Source organism: Onychostruthus taczanowskii, unplaced genomic scaffold (assembly GCF_017590055.1).
Source record: "Onychostruthus taczanowskii isolate IOZ18803 unplaced genomic scaffold, ASM1759005v1 scaffold53, whole genome shotgun sequence".
In the NCBI taxonomy this organism is placed as follows: Eukaryota; Metazoa; Chordata; class Aves; order Passeriformes; family Passeridae; genus Onychostruthus; species Onychostruthus taczanowskii.
In genome coordinates, this window is record NW_024502902.1 from 2,643,952 (window position 1) to 2,663,236 (window position 19,285).

The 19,285-nt window shown below is 49.0% G+C and overlaps 1 protein-coding gene across 1 annotated transcript; it reads right to left on the reverse strand.

Annotated features, from left to right (window-relative positions):
• Window positions 1–5,435: 5,435 nt before the first annotated feature.
• Window positions 5,436–14,302, reverse strand: TAB1 (TGF-beta activated kinase 1 (MAP3K7) binding protein 1). Its single transcript, XM_041416952.1, has 11 exons — window positions 14,224–14,302; window positions 13,299–13,435; window positions 12,953–13,106; window positions 12,255–12,341; window positions 11,559–11,697; window positions 10,975–11,088; window positions 8,423–8,534; window positions 8,172–8,316; window positions 7,572–7,794; window positions 7,128–7,284; window positions 5,436–6,113 (listed from the first exon to the last, which is right to left on the reverse strand). The coding sequence occupies exons 1-11, from the start codon at window positions 14,254–14,256 to the stop codon at window positions 5,906–5,908; spliced, it is 1,509 nt and encodes a 502-aa protein (XP_041272886.1). The 5' UTR covers window positions 14,257–14,302; the 3' UTR covers window positions 5,436–5,905.
• Between the last annotated feature and the right edge of the window lie 4,983 nt (window positions 14,303–19,285).

Consider the following 19,285-nt stretch of genomic DNA (forward strand, 5'->3'; position numbering starts at 1 on the left):
TTTCCCCCTTATTTTTTTTTTTTTTTTTTTTTTTTTAATTATTATTTTGCTGTTGTTGTTTCAAGCCTTTAGATCTCCAAAAAGTCCCTTGTGGAGCTATTTTGGTTATTTCTCAGTGCAGCAACTGAGAAATCCTGGAAGAACTAATGACAAGAACAATAAGAAAAAGCAGAGTTGGCTCCAGAATGCATTGGGATTAAGGGGTGGGGAGTTCAGTAAATTATTGAACTACCTGGATGAAGAATTCATATCAAAACCTATTTTGCCTTAGTGCCTGACTCTCATTTGCATTTAAGAGCTGTAAGTGTTTTAGGGATGAGCTCTGAAGCTGCTTCTCTGTATGTTTCTTGCTTCAAAGAGAGGGATGAGCCACTTCTTTCCTTACATAAGACGTGTCTGCAGGACTGGGGCCATCCTCCATGCTGAACCAACAAGCAGCACCTGGCAAGTCCATTCAGAGATGAGTTTCTGTTTCTGCCCCCACACCCACCCTGCAGCAGCACCCACACCACACCTTTAGCCAAGGTGACCCAGCCAGTTTGCTCCACTTTGCCTAAAACTAGGCACAGAGGTATCCCTTTCCTGGCACAGGTGGCTGGTGGCCCTCGCACAGCAGGTCTGGAGATTGGATGGAGACAAGGCCCTGGGGCTCTCCCATCCCCCTGTGCACTCCGCGTGTGCCTGGGATAACCCTCTCCCTAGCTGTACCTGCCTGGCTGCCCCAGAGGTCATGGATGCACCATGGGGGGCTTGGCCATTGTGCTGAGCAGGTTTGCAGCCAAGACAGGCGTCGAGGGGGCTCCGGCACCAGCACGGAGCACACAGGCAAACAAGAGCAGCTACCTGTTGTGCTCCAATGCCAGCTGGAGCTGCTGCACTGAGGGACTTTCCAAATCTCTCAGGCATGAAACCACTAATGGCTCAGTTCTGACCCCACTACTTTGAAAGGAGTCCTGAATTTTCCAAAGCAACCAACCTCATCAGAGGTTGGAGGCTGCCGCCTTTGCCCATTTTCACTTTAGTTGGGAATGCACTGAGTTGTGTGTCTGGAAAATGCCCAACTACTTCATGGAACCTCAGTTTTGGATGGCTGGGCTTGTGGCTGCTTTTGGAACAAGCCACAGTGGCTTCCCAAGATATTTTGGTGGGTGATGGCCACCTTAGTGCTGTAGTAACCACAGGGATTTTGTGCAGAAGCATTTCTGTAACTTCTGAAGTGGGAGGTGCAGGGTTGTCTGCCCTTCCAGAACCTCTCGCTCTCTGAGTCTTGATTTTCCTTGTTACCAGTTCTTTGGACATTAAAGCAGCTGATTCACTGAGTACCTTGTTCTGCAGAAAGGGCCTGATGTTGTTCTGCACCATCAACTGTTTTTTGTATGGAAGAGAAAAACTCTTTGGCCAGCTCAGGCAAAACTAGCAGAAGAAATGCAGAGTTTCTAGGTCATGCTGTTTTTGAGAGATGAGACAAAAAGAAGAAGCAGCTTAGAAGACTCTTGAAACACCTAGAAGCGAGAGGGCCAATGGCCAAGCATTGCACATCCCAGAAGACTGAATCCTCTTTCACATGCCTTGGAAACACACCTTGTCCCTTTTCACAGGGCTCCTGCTGTTTGCACCCCAGCGAGCCCATGGTTCAACTGATGCCTGGTTGGGAGAAGCATAGAGGGGAAGATTCACCTCAAGCAAGAAGCTGTAGTTCTGCCTCTGTCCTATCTGCCCTGGCTCTCTGGAGCATTTCCAGCCTTTTTCTTTCCATGCTCCACTGGAGTCTAATCCTGCATGCAGAAAATTCCTCATGCATTTTGCTCTTATTCCTTCAGGGCATCTGTTTTCTCTTTCATTCTGTCTGGCTGTTCAACAGCCTGAACTCAGTTACTGTAATCCCTCCATCTTCAGTGATGTTCTCAGCTCCACATAATAAATATTAACAGCTTACACGTATCTTGGGGTTCTTATGCAAGGGCTCCAAATAGCTTTATGGTTCATACGCACATGGGGCTCACTTCATTCGCCAGCAAAATGCAGCCACCGATGAGGCAGCAGTTGTTTAGCAACCTACAGTGACAACACACAATAGTCAAGACGGAAAGTGAAGATAAATATCGTATCCATTTGAAACTCCAGGAGGGGATTGGAGTTGGCAGAATATAAGTACTCCTGCTGAATTTTTGCCAGAATGCTCTGAATAGAATTCCTATGCTTACAGAAAGAGCTATAGGATTTAAAATACCTAACCCGTCCCTGGTGGTTTATGTACAACTCACATTAAGGGCATGGATGTTTTAGGGTGCCAGTGATGCTCTTCACTGTAGAAAGGCAAGTCATTTGAGTAATGAACTGTACAGGATTACTCTCCCTCAGACATTCTGAGGAAGGAAAAATCAGATTATTTCGTGTATAAACAACTATCTATTACCTGTCAGATTAAATGATATTTATGTCTTTTAGGCAGATTCACCCTTCAGCTATGGCTGTCTCCACCCTGAGAAGACACCAGGCCAATTGTGGCATTTTTTTAGTGGTGCCACAAACTCTTAGATCTCCTAACACTAAAAGCCTTAATGTGGGGGGGGAGGGGGTTGGGGGGGAAAGAGGAGAGGGGAGAGGAACACATTCCTTCCTCTTCCAAGGATGGTGGCTGAGGGAGCCGGGACTCTGGTTGAGGGTGCTGCGTTACCCTTGTGTGATTCAGGGAGCATTGGTGGCATCAAGTGGCACTCATTCACCATATGCCTCTTCCCTATTGGAAAGTTCAGATGTGACAAAAGCAACAAAGTGAATGGGAAAAAAAATAACCTGTCTTAGCTTCCGCTGGTGCCTTGGCTGCTGAAGAAAACCCAAACCCTGCGTGACTTACCCACAGGCCATGTAATAGAGCTGAGCATTAACTGCTGGCCATGACCCTTCCTAGCTATTCTCTGCTATTTAAAGATTTTGTTATAAATGGGTGTGCTGTTCAGCTAATGGAGAGCTTAAAATAAAGAAGTCCCTGGTGATCCTTTAGCCACAGAGATGCTGAGAACCTCAGTTTTAGGTGGCATCCAAAGGCTTGTCTCACTGGCCTGAGCACCTCCAATGACCCTCAGCCAGTGACCAGAGCTCAGGGACATGCAAAGCATTCCTGCTACTCCCATTCCAGGGATAGGACTTCTCATTTCGACCCTTGTCTTGCAGGGAGATAGCTCTTAAAAATAATATTAGCTGCCTATAAGACAAACTTATCCTGCTAATTCAGATCTTAATTTGCTAGCTTCTCTCCAGCAGTCCTGTGAAGCATAGCTGCACTGTTCTCTGTCTAGGTCTTTACATTTCTAGTGGTTTTAATTTCACTGCAATGCAAAAAGGCTCCTGCTCTTGTTTCTAGAGATCGCTCTGGGTCGGTCCTCTTCCAGCCACTCCTTCATTTTAAAGGGGCAGGGGAGAGGAGGTTTTTCCACTGCTGTTACAACCTGCATCTTCCCCTCGCTCCCTGGGGACAATATTAAATACTGATATTGGCTCATGAGCCTCTTGCCCCTGTACACAATGTTCAGTCTGTTCCTTTGACCTGGACTCCTGAGCCATGGCTCACAGAGCATGCACAGAAAACCTGCCTTCCTCATCTTTTTCCCAGAGGCTGTACAGGCACAGCTTAGTGTGATCCACCCGCTCCTACCCACTTTATTTTTTTGTACTTCCTAAACTGGTAATGATGCCTAAGGATCGGTTTGTTTTGCGTGATCTGCTTTATATAAGTGTGTTGGCAATTCTTAAACTTTTATCTGGAGCATCCACTTGCTGGAATATTTCCCATTGGAACAGTTCTCGGTATAAGTTCACAAATACCAGAGATAATGGGAGGGGGGAATAAGCAAGAAAAACTTGTTTATACAGCTATTGAGATCTGTGCCAAGTTAGGGAACATAGAATAGGACAAAACCTTTTCAACTCCATTTTAATCCATACCAGGATGACACTACCCTGTTAAATAGCCACGCAGCCATCTGGAGGAGAGGACCCCCAATCAAATGACATTTTGGAGCAGCCCTGGACAGCAAGGCCAGGCTGGGCTCAGATACCTGAACTCTGCTCCTTGTAGGGCAGAGGCAAGAGCAGGGGACAGGGCTGATGAGGGACTGCCAGCCCCTGTGATGTTCAGCCTTGGGTCAAGGCACCAAACCTCCTGCAACTCTGCTGCCTTTGCCTCCACGCCACTGAACGTCACCTGCCTGGCAGGGCTGGAAGGGTCTCGACAGGAGGTGCCGGCACTTTCAGCACACCCTTTCTTCCTGGGAACTACAGGGGGGCAGGGAAACGCAAGCTTCTGCAGGCAGTCCGGCAGCACACGGCATCCCGCGGGGCAAAGCCGTGCCAGCGGGACCCGGAGGGGGCACAGGCAGAGAGCCACGCACCCAGCCACAAGGGATTCCTGCTGTGCCTTCCCAGGAAACGGGCATTTCTCACCGCTCTGATCCTGCCCTCATATTTCTCAGTGAGCTCAGGTCTTGCCTCTAGGCTCTCAGTGCTACTTAATTTACCCAAAGGGATAAATCCTCCTCTTCTGTTTTCCAGGCTGGCATGCCACAAGTGCCTCAAACCTGCACACCGCACGTCAGGGCTTGGCTGCACACTGGCCTGAATTACAGCATCCAGTGCTGCATCATCCTAATCCCCTCTCATTCCCCTTCTTCCTGAAGTGACAAGCCTGGATGCAAATATAAACGCAGGAAAGAACCCCGCCAGCTCTGCCTCTTGCCCCTTCTCCTCTCATCCCCTCTAGCCCTCTCCTGCCTTTGCCTGGTGCCTCACCGCAACACCGCAGAGGTACCAGGCGCTGCGGGTCACCCCCCAGGCCTCCCGTATTTGCTGGGGAAAGGCTCGCAGGGAGCGGGGGAGGCTTGAGGAGACGGCTGGAGGCGGGAGGGAAGAGCCTCGCTTGCCGCCTGCCGTCAGAAGTCTGAACTGAAGAGGAGGATTGCCGTGATCCCGACGCCTCGGCCAGCAAGCCCAGGCCGGGGCCCACGGCGGTGTGCAGCCAGCAGGACCTCCCCGCTCCAGCTGCATCGCCAAGGCACCACGGGAGCTGTGACTTCCAGCTGTGCACCACCAGCTGCCTGTACAGGGAAACTCCATTACAAACTCCACCTGCCCTCTACACCTTTCTAGATGGCCTGCATTAAAGGAAAAAACAGGAATTTTACCTACAAGAAACAATAACCTCTATTTATGGTTTGACTCTAAGCCAGAATTCAGTGCCAAAGCTCAGCAAATAAGTAAACAAAGAACTTATGCTTTTAAGTCACCTGCAAGACTTCAGGCCACTTTTTCAGCAGAAGCTTTCCTCCTGCAAGGTGCAAGCCTCTGTTCAGGAGGAACAGAAGGTTTCACCAGGAGGAGCTGTCACACCCACACATGACATTATAAGGAAGAGAGCAAGCCGCACGGGTGCCAGTGACTGTAGCTATAAGTTATTTATTCTGCAAAATAGAGGTATCTTCTATGGAGTTGAACACTGGAATCACAGCATTATGAATTGAGTTGTGGAAACATTATGACAGCACACACACACACACGCAGGCACACACGTGTACACCTACACACGCGCACACACGCAGCCTTCGGACGGGCCCGATCCCGCAGGATCCACAAGGAGCCCTCTCCGCACATTTATTTGCAAAAACCTGTACTGAGGGCTGCACTCAAGACCCCCACCCCTATTCACAGGGCTTCCCAGGGCTGGGCAGGATTGGGAGCATGGCACAGGCAACATGTGTGTAGTGCACAAGATCCCCTGCTCAGTGTGCAGCACATCCTGGACAGGAGTTAGCTCTGGGCAGAAGGCAGCCCTCAGTGGAACATTCTCACCCTTGCCTCAGTCTCTGCTCACACAGACGAGCACAAGGTGTCTGCAGGAAGCAGACACAAGTTAGGACACAGTCAGTGCTCCCTGCTCGCCATGGTCCATGTTCCAAAGCCGGTAAAACTCTGCAAAATCCACGTAGGGCTCCACACGGCCATCCTCATCTGGCTGGAGCGAGTGGGCGGGTCGGGAGCGGAAGAGACCTCCATCTGAACTCGAGCTGCTGCTCTGCGTGTGAGTATTGGTCGACTGCAGCGTCACAGTTGGGCTTTGGCTGAGGAGGGAAAAAGAGAGAACATAAACATCTTTAATTCTACTCCACCTGATGCACTGGACAAGAAAAGCAACAGAGCAAGCACCAGTTTCTCCACAGATCAAGCTGTCCTAACAGACAGGTAAAAAGTTGCAGTCACTTGCTGTATGAGAGCACTCAAAAGTGTTGAGAACTGATTGGAATTGACAAACATCAAAGGTATCTGATTCACATTAACTGGAAGGCCTTAAGTACAACCAGGCGTCTGAGGAACAGAGAGGAAGCAGAAAAAAACAGGCATGCACTCTGCTGGCCTCCCCATACCCAGAACAGCATGAGCTTTACGGGAAGTCTGGCAGCGAGGAAAGCTATTCTTGCATGACCTGTGCTGCAGCCAAAGCAGCTCCAGTGCGTCAGCCTCATTGTTTCTGGAGCTACAGAGCACAATACCCACAGCGCTTCTTCACTGTGCAGCAAGTACACACCATGCTGTGCCAAGGGCTCAACCTAAACCACAGCCACTAACTAGTACGACCCTGCAGAGTGGACCCAAAGAGGACCCAATTCTAACCTTTAGCCACCTTTTTTTTTTCCTGGGCTGTGCCTGTAAGCAAATCAGCTTCAGCAGCGCAGCCTCTCCAAGAACCTTACAGGTGACCTGCATAATCCCTCTTCTTTGCTGCAATGAAGGGCACCCACACTCCCTCTGTGCACAGCACCTAACACACTTGGCACAGGAGGTCCAAAGAGAAGAGCTGCTCACTGCCAGAATGCCCTCCACGAACAGCAGCAGATGCTGCTCCCAAGGCATGTCGCCAGAGCTGGCTTCAGAGCTGTTGCTTCACTCATTCCCACTCCTCACGCAATCGCTTTCCAGCTAACACATTATGCTGGCTGTCAAAGCTGTAGTGGGGGGAGCACACTCCAGATAAGGGACTGACTGACAGGTAACTGACAGCTGTCTCTGCTTTTCAACCACTTTATACAGTGTGAGGTGCCGGGAAAACTCTGGGAAGTGAGAGAGCAGGACTTTACTTAGTGAGGGTGGGAGTGGCTTCATCCAGAGTTGAGCTGCTGTGGGCACCATTGACCATCTGGCCTTGAGAAGGCATGACAAGAGACAGCGTGACACTTGTCTTGCTTGTGCTTTGGGAGCTGGAATATGGCACAGAGACTGGGTAGACACGGCCTCCTGAAAAGGGAGAAAACAGAAGTTACAAAATGCAGCTCAGACATGAGCAACTGGGCGTGCAGCACAGCAGCAAAAAACTCCAAGAATTTGTATCAAAGTGCCCTTGATGCTGTACTGTATACTGTCAAATTGTCACAGATTCCACATCTCAAAAGCCAATAATCTTGTTTAATACGAAAATTCCTTCTACACCAGCTACCTCCTCTCCCAGTGTGAGGTGAGTGCTAGATCAATCAAGAGATCTTATCTTCCTCACCCCATTTTGTTACATTCTCTCCCCAACACACCTTGCGTTGGTGTCAGCGTGGGCTGGCTCATCTCACCCAGGGGGTACCCAAAATTCCTCACAAGCAGTGTCATGTCTTCGTGACGGGGACAGAACTTGGACCTCTCCCCACCACTGGCAAAAGTGTCACAGTGAATGCGCTTAACTCGGTCCACCACTGCTTGTGCCACAGCATCCAGTGACGTCTGCTTGGCAAACTCTGTGGCTATCATGGCTGCAATTTCCTGAGCAGAGAAGGGGAAAAAAAATCACCAGAGGAAAGATTTGTAGGAGATTTTGGAGGAAACCTTTTCCTGCCATCTGATCTAAGGGTTTTTATAGCAACTCATCTGACTGTGATGCTTACCTGCTGATAATGTGCCTTTGTGCCTTGAGTCATCCCACTCCCTCTAATGGGCTACTCCTAAGGGACAGGCAGCTGCCTAGAAGAACGGGCTTGACAAAGCAACTCCCATATCATTAGACTGGAATGGGGTGGCACAGGCATTCAGCTTGGCCAGCAGTGACAGCACAGATGAGGAGGACAGCCTGTGTGAGAGCAGCTGACACCGCTGGAGTGAGTCAATACCCACGGGAATGTTTCCCTTATGAGCAGGCTCACCTGGTTGGCCTGCCCAGGCCCATGAGCTGCCTCCAGTGCTTTGTAGAGCCCTTCAGACATGAGCACCAAGAAGCCCGTCACTCCATCCAGCGAGTGCCCTCCGTGGATTTCAGGCTCTGCTATGATGGGCTTAGATTTAGCAGCACTGGAAAGAGACAGTAATTTAGCATTTCATGGTGACATAGTAGGTGAGAATGGAGTGATCATGAAGAAAAGGAGGGCTTGAAACCCCAGAGGTGAGTTTTTCTGACCTGAGCAGTTCAATATCAGTGTAGCCGTACTTGACTTTATAATCTCCAATGCGCCGAGTGCTTTCTTGCCCACGAATAGTTCCCACTTGTTTTATTTTCCCTGCATCCAAGCCTGTCAGATGGAAAACCAAAAATGCTTCATTAACTTTGTGAGACTTGCAGAACTTCCTCTGAGAAAAGAAATATCCACAGTTACACAGAACTGTAAGACAAAACAAGACACCAAAGAATCATCAGGAGCTAAACAGGGAGAAAAGGACTATCTGTGTTTGAAGGGACACTTTTTCTTTAGATCCAAGCTGGGAAGGAGAGAGGAGGGAGACACACACAGCCCAAGAGGCATACTCTGAATGCAACAGCTGGCCCTGAGACAAAGTCCACACCCTGGTCCAAAGCCACCAGCAGCAGCTGGCCTGGCTGCACAGGCATTTGCCGAAAAGGCAGGGGAACGTCTGCGCCTGCCAGCTCCGGACTGTGTGATGGGAGGAGAAGGCAGGAATGAGGAAAATGTCTGTGAAGGATTTTTCTTTTTTTCTTCCACCTGTAACTGACCCCTGCTCCTAAGCTCCACATGGCAATTTCACTAATACATGAGACTGCAGAGAGAGGCTGTGGAGCCTCCCTCACTGGCGACATTCAGGAACCTGTACAACGTGCTCAGGGATGACCCTCCTTGAGCAGGAGCTTGGACCAGATGATCCACTGTGGTCCCTTCCAACCTTACCCATGCTGTGATTCTGACAAAAGGAGAACTTTCTACAAGAGGCACAGATTTTGCTCAAGTGCTCAAACTGATGTGGTCTACTCCTAAAATAAGAACAACGATCAAGCAAGTATTTATTTAAATAAACTTAAGGTGATATAGGGCCTAGGAAGTAATCCCATCTTGAAGAAGGTTCTAACAGGGACCATCTGAGTGCTGCTACTGTTTGAGGCAGGACTTGGAGCAAATGAATCCACTTACCTGGTCTGTTCTGGCAACCCCCCTTCCCTCATTATACCTAGAGCTATCAGCCAGAAAACACTGAGATTTTTATCTCGGGATGACTGTCCTCAGTACAAGGTGAAGGCAGGGGTCCAGCTGAAACTCTCCCTTTGAGTCAAACCAAGGCTTGCTGCACAGATGGCTCCACACCTACCCCAGCAGTAAGACACAAGTCCTCCATCTGCTGCAGGCCGCAGCTGACTCATCAACATGGCCTGGCTCATTTGCCAGCTCCTGGCAGGGAGGTACATGCCACTGACAGACACAAACACAGGGAGGCTCCCAGGACGCCAGGAGAAGTCATGTCTAAATCACAGCAACTCTCCCAGGCTACTGAACAAGCTGTGATGTGCCAGCTGAAGAACCACAACATCACAAGACCTCTCCCACCCCTCCCCCAAGACAGGGGTGGCACAGGCACCATCCTGACAAATGCTGTCCCCACTACCTCTTATCACTGTGCTTCAACCTAGCCCCAAAACCCCCCTTGGGCCCCTAAAACAGCCTGTGCACAGTCTTGTTCCACAGGATCTTCCTTCTGCTGGGACTCTAGGCAGGAGCACCAGTGCAGTGCCAAGTTAAGGTTGGTACATCTAACAGGTTCCTATGGTACATCTAACAGTTCTGCTATGGACTGCAGCTAAATTCTGCATTTTTGATAGTAAAGACAATCAAAAAGTCTCTTTCCCTGGATTCTTGTATTCAGTGTTCTGTTTCACAGCACATATCCCTAGTGCAGGGAGAAGTGGGAATAAAAGAGAAATAGAATAAAACAAGACCTAGTAGCAGAAATTACCACATCAACAGCCTCACCCAATAAGAATGTATCTGCCAGGTGAATCTAATGAAGAATGCTATCTTAGATCTACCTAAATAAAAGTACAGGACCAAAGTATCTCAATAAGAAGAATTTGGTACTGACAATCACACAAGTGGACTGGGTTTAGCTCTAGACCAAGAAAGCAAACGTGTCAAACACTGTAAAGGAAAAGAGAAATTGCCTAAAGCAAAATGTCAGCATTAAGAGTTCCGTAGTTACTGATGTGAGAGAAGTAAATGCCAGTGCTTGGCCTGGCTCTGTCTGAAGTGAAGCTGCTTTTTTCCAGCAGCAGCTTGTACAAAGGCAAATTGAAATGTACCATCCTGAGGGCGAGGCATAACACAGAACTTAAAGCAGCATAAACTGTGGTTTGCCTCCACAGGAGCCATCATACATTGTCTGCTTACTTCTACCCTCTGGCTCTGTGCTTCCACTCCTGCCTTCCTATCGACTGCAGCAACAGCTGGAGGGCAAATCAATGCCACTTTGGCAGCTGGACACAAAACTAACACTCAAAACTTGAAACAAAAGCGTAGTTTTCTGCTGGGTCAGCGAGATGAGCTTACTCACCCTGTAGCCCCAGAACGGCCAGAAAGGCACAAAAAGAAGGCACTGAACTTGTCATCTGAAAACACAGTAAGCTTCTTTTTGTGGTTTTATTGTTCCTGTGGCTTGAGTCATTCTTGGTGCCCCAGATAAACAGTCACGCGATGTTCTCAGCTAAGAACATGAAACCCAAATACTCACCCAGCTGCGAGAAGCGAAAAAGTTCATCTTCATTCTCTGTGGTATGGTCCACGTTGAGCTGAGTCACCTGCAGCCCATCCACCGTGGACTTGCACAGCAGTGCCCGATTGGTACCTGCAGCGGGAGCAGCGAGATGAGGCACCAGATAGCTCTGCCATTAACAGGGAGAACATATCCAAAGGGAAAAGGAATAGAGACGGGAATAAAGACAGAAAAGAAGAGAAAGGCTCATGTACTGACTCATCATGATCTCCAAAAAGCAGCCTTGCTAGCAGCATGGTACGGGCCTGCTAGGCAGCTCTCCATCCAGACCTGAGCTGCTACCTCCCAAGAAAGCTCTCTATTTCACAGTGAACCTGCACTCCTCCTCTCAACCCCTTTTCCCTCCATTCTTTGGCCACACACCACATCAGCCAGCATCTGCAGGGATGAAGAGCCGGGCTGATTTCAAGTGCTTGTATAAGCAGCATATTGCTGCTTGGCCACAGACCAAAGAAACTGTCTTTGCAAATGTCTTTTACTTCCTAGAGGCCCTGCCATCCTCAGGAATGCTGAGACTGAGCCACTGACAAAAACCAACTCACCCACATTGGCGATGTAGAGTTTGTTGTTGAGAACGACAGCCACAATAGCCATGGCTCCTCCAGAGATCTCCTGCTCTACAACCTTCAATCGCTCCACAATCTTCTGGTACTGAGGAGGGAGCTGGTGGTGAGGGACACCCTGGAAGCCAAAATGAGGGGGAAGTTTAAACACACAGTCCACAACACAGAAATCACAGCTGGAATAAAAATTCTGCAGGGAGAGGACTCATCTTGGTATGTCTTAGCCTTGTGTGATGTACAAGACATAAAATTTTCTGTTCAATCCTATTGAATGACACAGCTTTGATATAATTCTGGAGAGGACAGTCCAGTACACTTGAAGAACAGAGCCCATATTTGCCCAGATGACATGCAAATTTTGAGGCCTTTCCTCTCATCTGCATGGGTTTGTCCTGGAAGAGCCACATGTAGAGGCTGAACTCCTCTCTGTGATACACTCAGCTCCTTACTCAGATAACCAGTGTCAGGTCTAAGCAGTGCAGTATGAACAGTGGGAACTCTGGGAAATGGAGCAAGGCACTTGCTTCACTTCATGCAAGCTTCCAGAAGAGAACCATGGAGAAGAAACTTTCACTTACAGCCTCCCTTGTTTCAAACTCACTAATATGCCCAAATCTCATCCAGCAAGCTGGAAGGTGGGACCTCCAGCAAACTCTGTTCTTAAGGTTACATTACCTCTGGTAGCTGAGACTGCAGGCTGGCCTTCTCTGCTAAGGCATCATCAATGGACTCCAGGAAACTTCTTTCCACCACATCAAAAGCCTAAAAAAGGCCATAAAGAGAATCAAAGCACTTTCCGATGCCTACAGCCTTTGGGGCTACTCATCCTCACCTCTCTAAGACCAGCCCATAAGAGTGGATGATCACTGCACATACAGACTTTCAAGGACCACTACAGCACATGGAAACAACTGTTTCAGCACAACTAGTTAACAGCTTGTAAAAACAATCTGCAACAACTCAAAACAGAAGACAACACCATAAAAATTACATTCACAGCAATGTCAGAGACCTATCTGATCTTGTGTGTTGATCCTGTCACTCAAGAAAGCACACTCACAAATCCATCTCCCCACACATTAACTTCTCCCCTTCACTCACTGTCATCTCCCTCACAGGCTGACTTGTTCCTACACGTCCAGGGAAGGCTGGCTGCAGCTTCCTGGAGAGCTCTCAGCACTGTGCTGACGGAGCCAGGGGACAGATGGGATGAGGCAGGAGCGAAACAAAGCACTACAGATGCTCAGGATGAGTGCAACTGCAACCACCAGATGTTTCCAACCCCCACAGAAACCAGATGCTGTTCCCCTGATGGCAAAGAGGAGGTGGGTAATGCAAGAAGCAGGAGCTGCTCCCACTCAAAGCTTCTTTACCTGCAGCAGAACTCGACGCACGTCAGCATCGCTGTGATCTGCATGGAGCTGGCCCAGCAGCAGCTCTGCAGAGAGCCGCTGACCCACGAAGTTGGTGACTCGGTTGCCATCATAACCATTGAAGACACCATAGAGGTAGCAGTTGTTCTCACTCCTGCCAAGAGGGCAGAAGCAAAGAGGTCACACAGATCTCTTTAAGACACAGATACAAGTCGCAAGTTCCCATAAACACCTCCTGCATGCTCAGGCCCCACCCTCTTCTTCCACTCCTGTGTGACAAACTAAATACCTCTTCTACCTGCACTTGTGCCAGCAGGAGTCAGTGTCCCGGGTGCAACCCACTTACCTGAATTTTAACCAGTTATCTTCCAAGGGGTGACCCTCTGTCCCCTTGCCATCTGCACTGTAGGAACGGTTTGGAGCTGAGCCCACCCCAGAGAGATGGCAGGATGGTAAGTCATCTGTCCAGCTGGGCTGCTGTTCCTGGTAGAAAGAGGAAAGAGACCATGTAAACCCCAAGGAGGTTGAAGTGAAGATCATGGTCCAGTACAGGTCACCAGTCCACCGCCACCCTCTTCTCAACACTCCTCCCTTTGCTAACTAATAGCACAGCCAATAACTCCGCATTTCTCCTCTGCAGAACAACATCACTTACCACGTCCCTTCCCTCTGAAGCTGAGCCCTGGCTGCACTTCGGCTCTTGTTAACGAGAAACCAGATGAAACATTTGCACGCAAGTTTTGCACTCCATACAGCACAACAGAGCACAGCACTAGCTTAGCTATTCCTATGGTCAATCAGATCCTCATGCACCCCTGGCACGGGAGTGCAGGGAAAGCTCTGGACTCTCCCAGAACTACTCAACCAGGACAAGGGACTGGGGCCTGATGCTGCAGGCAGCAATTACAGAAACATGCTTGGGGCCGCCATCTCCAGCCAGGCCCGCAGGCACCAGCTGCCCCCTCACACAGCGGGCACCCCGAAGCCCGCAGCAGGGGCACGGCCCCCCAGCCACCTGTCGCCGCCGTGCGCTGCAGAGCGGCCGGTCAGCGCAGCGTGAGGGTCGCTGACCACCAGGGACCCCCGCGGTCCGGGCCCCCTGCGCTGAGGCGGCACAGGGGGCGGGAGAGCAGCAACCCACCGCCCCACGGCGGGGGGACCTCCCCCTTCCCACACGGCAGCGCGGGGGGCGGGTGAGGAGGAGGCCCGGGGACTCCCTCGCACCCACCTGGGGGGTGCGTGTGCACGGAGGGGGGGAAGATGCCACTCACACTCTGCAGCAGACTCCTCCTCTGCGCCGCCATCTTGCAGCGGGAGCGGCCGCCTCCCGCCCGCCCTCCGCCGCCACAGCCCGGGCCGCTCGGGCCCCGCCCCCGCGTGAGGCGGCGCCGGGCAGGGCCCGGAGCTGGAACCCCGGGAAGTGTGCCTGGCCTTGCGCCTTCCTTCTGCTCTGGGCGGAGTGCAGGCGGCTCCATTGCTTACCCGTGGCCTTCAAGTGTGAGAGGAAGGAGCACCTGTTGGCCGCCACTGCCAGCGTGTGTGTGTGGAGGAGGAGGAAAGAGGGACAGGGCTGTGAGGATCATATAATCATGGGATCATCAGGGTTGGAAGAGACGTCTGAGATGGTCCAGTCCAGCTGTCCACCCAGCACTGCCACATCACCCAGCCAGATCCAGATGTTGCTTGAACACCCCCAGAGATGGGAACACCCCCATCACCTCCGTAGGCAGCTTATTCCAATCCTGACCACCATAACAGCGGGGAAAAAAAATCTCCCGTCTCAGCTTAAGGCCATTTCCTTTAGCTCTCTCACTGCAGGCACAGTAGAAGAGACCAGCCAAGACCTCACTATAACCTCTTTTCTTATGTTGTAGAGAGCAATGAGGTCTCTTCTTAGCCTCCTCTAGACTAAAAAAGCCCAGCTCCCTTAGCAGTTCCACATAGGATGTGTTTTCTAGATCTTTCACAAGACTTGTTGCCCTTCACTGGACCTGCTCCAGCATCTCAATGTCGTTTTTAAAGTGAGGGGCCCAAAACTGAGCACAGTCCTTGAGGTGCAGTTGGTACCACAAATCCCGGATCCTGTGAAATGGGCTCACCCTGAGTGCCAGAGAGCCCTGAGGCAGTCTGGTGTTGAAATAGTTTTCTCAGTAGTGCATCATGTTCCAAGCAACCTCTAGGGAAGACTCAGCCCAGGTACCAGCTCTCAGCTGCACCCTGTTCCACAGGCACCACATGCATGTCATCCATCCGTCTCAGCTTGCAGTCTGTGTCCTGCCCTTTCCCTCTCTCTTTTGCAGGCCATTACAAGGATGTAGTTGGACCATGTCCTCAGGGAAGCAGTAGGAAGGTGTCTAGGACAAATGACAAGTGGTTCTCAATCCTCACCGCTGTTTGGAGCGGTTCTTGCTAGCCTCGAGTCAGGCACAACAGTAAAATCACTTGTGTGCCTGCTTGAGCGATGCAGACAAAATCAGAGATCACTGATTTTGCTCTTATTTAAGATCCTTTCTTGGCAGACATAGGCTGTTTCCATGGAATCAGCTCAGCTGGGGGAGGAGGGAAGACACAAGGTTCAATCTCACGGCTCTCTCAATATTGTAAGTCAGCAGAAGAGCCCTGCAGGAGCGTGAATGAGGTATCTTAATGTGAATGATGGCCAGCAGTCAGGCTGTGGCAGCAAGGGCTTTGGGAAGAGCCCTGTGTGTGTTGTGGCTGCAGGGGCTCCAGCGTGAGAGACGTGCAGTTCCAGTCATGGGCAGCAGCGCAGTTGTGGTGAGGGTGGGAGCGTTAAATAGTCTTGACTTCCAGCAGTGGCTTGATACACTCATAATGACATCTTTGTGGCAGATATATTCGATTCAGATGCACTTCAGAAATAATTGCCAGTTAATTAACCTCATTCTATGGAATGATGGCTTTTGCTGCAGGGGTTTTTGCCAGAGGATTCCAGCTTCCTTTCCTATTTGTCTATTGTTTTGTTACATTTCTTTCTTCAAAATATACAAAGATTACAGATCCTTCCCCTTCATGCAAGGCTCACAAATATACAGACATTCAACCAGAATTAGGTACACAGGCACAATTACTTTTTTTTTTAAAGCTAGATTTAAAAAGATAATTATATTTAGATAGAAGAAAATGCTAGATTTAGAACCTAGGTCTACAAACAAGTTTCCTTAGGTTTAGGCTTCTGTATAAGCTTGGTCTCTGATATCATTCAGAGTGTTCCTGTGGGTAAAATAATTATAGGAATGGGTCTGAAGTACGTATTAGAAGTAGGATGGACAGATTTAGTACTGACAAAGATTTGTTTTCTTGCCAGTATCAAAAGAAGAATTCCCGGTCCTGCAGAAAAATGCATAGCACAGCATTGTCCGTGTCATTAAGAAGCTACAGGCAAGTGTCTTTGCTTTAAAACAGGATGACACTTCTTCAGCATTGCAGCAGCAACTTATGGTTATTTAATGCTACTGAAGGTTGCAGTCATGTACCTTGATGAGCACAGTCAGACTCCGTCCTTGCTCAGAGCAACACTGAAATCAGCAAGGCTTTGGGTGTGCCTAGAGACTGTCAGCATGTATTGCATTGCAGGACTGGGAATTTAGGAGTCATTTCTGTCTTCTTCTATCCATAAGTGAGTCCTTTTGAAACTAACAAGAGCAGAGTATGTGTGAGAGTGTGATAATGCAGAATGTGAAGTCAATAAGAGAGCAAAGATATCTTTCCTAAAGATACAAGATAGAAAATCTGCCAGTTTCCTTGTTTGTACACCTCTTTCTGGCTTGTCACTTCTTGCAATTAAAAATGTGCCCTGTTCCTAATTTAAATATCTGGCTTCAGTTTGTAGTCACTAATCTTTGTCATTTGGGTTTATGTTTTTCTGTCAGTTTGTGCTGGAATGCAGACCTGGTGCAAAGTATTTTTTTCTTGGTGAAAATACTTGTGCCAGATTCTGCCTGGATACTCCTGTGGTTCTGTCATTGAGCTTCTGCCCTAACCTTGAGTCAGTCAATTAACTACTTGACCTGGAAAAAAAGTGGATAGTAGGATTTAGCAAACGAGGCCATTTGCAGCATTAAGTGCATGTTTGTCCAGCATTTCACAGTCCCCCAAAGGAATGTGCTGCAGAAGCTGGTGAGCTGCTGCATTAACGTCTGCTCATTGAAAGCTTTATGCAGCACTTGGAAGATGAGATAGTGCACCGAGTTTCTGCTGGCTGTATTGATCAAACTGATTTTTAACCTCTGTTTATGCTTCTTACTTCCTCAAATCCTCTCAGAAATTGCTGTGCCATATTCCCATGCAGCCAAGATCTCCTCAGAAATGTAGGATATTGGTCACTGAACCTCACCATCCATGCACAAGTAAATGAATTATATGATTCAGTGGTTAGCAGATATACAGCTCCCCCTCTCTCATGTTGAATTCCCACATTTCTCATTCCTCCCTCTCTCTCTTTTTGTAATTACTCTCCCATTTTCTCAGTCCCCAGTGCTAGGGATTGTACACACAGTATTCCTGGTTCCAAGCTGTACTGCTGCCTTCCTGGTTTTATGGAAGCTTTCTCTGCAGGAAAGGAAGAAGCATGGTCACTACTCTGCTGGATGAAAGATGCATGACTGAGCAATGTTCCATGGGAGCAGGGAGCTGGGGGCAGCCCCTGCACAGTGCTCTTGCAGGCGCTCAGAAACCGGGAAGCATTTACCAGATTGCTGGCACAAGCCATCACATCATTTCGTTTCCCTCTACTGATGATGTGTGAGATACGTTTAGGGAGATCTTTCTTTCTGTTTGGATGCTAACAGAGGCTGGGGCTGGAAAGGAAAGCCATGATTTTCGGCATAGCTTGCAGGAGGTGGAAAAAAGGAAGGGTCTCTCTGGCAGAGCCAGCTTGCCATACTCGCTCTGCTCCCAGGGCAGACAGAAAGGGATGGTGGGGGCCTCACACAGCTCCACCCCGAGGTCACCTCATCTGCCTTTACCAGCTCCAGCCTGATGCTTCCCACAGGTACAGGTGCCCTAATGCTCCTCACTTCTTTGCAGCCGCTGTTTCCAGGCATGCTGGAAGGACAGAGAAATAAGATGGGGCAATAAAAAGAACAAGTGTTAAGGAAGGAAAGCTGGAAACAGCACCCTCTGTGAGAGTTGGAGAGCCAATGTGGAGAGCTACTGCCAGAGGGGGAATGATGAGAGTGTGCTGATCTCCCCAAGAGAGAGTCAAATACCTCTGCAAAACAGAGTTGGTACAGTTTTAGGCCAGATGGATATATGAGGGAGGGAAATGGGTTAATCTAATTTTATTGATCTCCTTAATACACCAACCAGAGTTTCATCTCCTTGTGTCCTGGGATTATGTGAACTTAAAAAAAAAAAAGAAAACAACTTTATAACAGAATTGTTTCTAGATGTCATGGCTGCAGGGAGAAGCTTCAAAACATGACTCATAAGCATGTGAAATACCAGAGAGCAAAACTAAAGAGATTTCAAATGATTAGAAAACACAAACAAACTAGTAATGTTGGAGTCCTACTCATCTGAAATGCTTGCTTTTGGCAACATCTTGTATCACCAGTTCTTAACACCACCTGTTGACAACACAGATATTTGCCTTTCTGTGGGCTTGGTATCTCCACAAAACATCCACCCCAAAAGCTGTGACTGTAGGAAGGGTCTTTGTCCAAACAAAGATTAATCATGAAACAGATGGGTTGGTCCACCAACACTTTTGCATATAATCTGATGTGCAGCTGCAGTGTGCGCTCAGTAGTGGCCCCAAGAGGGGAGACCATTTGGAGGACTGGCTCGAGCCTGTTCACCATCAGGTGCCTCTGTTTACTGTCCTCAAACCCTACGAAGGTTGGGAAATGTGATACTCAGGTACTCGGGTGACAGACTCATTAAAAGGGGATGAGAGAGAAGCTTTAGCTAAGCATCAGCACAGGATGGGATTTTGAATTTCATTTTTATTGCAAAGCCTGTTGAAACAAGATCCTTTTTAGTGATGGGCTACCTATCACTGATACCCACTGTGGGCCATGGCCCTGAGAGCTCATTTCCCAGGATTTGATTGTGTTTTGAAAACCTGCAGTACACCAGACACCCGAGCAATGGTCACACACAGATGAATAAAGACACATCAAAGGACTAAACACTTCTGCTTCCCTGGGTGTGGAAATACAGGTGTTTATTTCCATATGGATTTGTATCCTATATTCCTGTAAGTCCCCCATCCACACCTCCTATTGCCACATCCTTTTCACACTGAGAGTCCACTTCTAACATGGCACGTCAGGTTCCTCAAGTTTTCCTACTGATTAGGTGAGAGACACT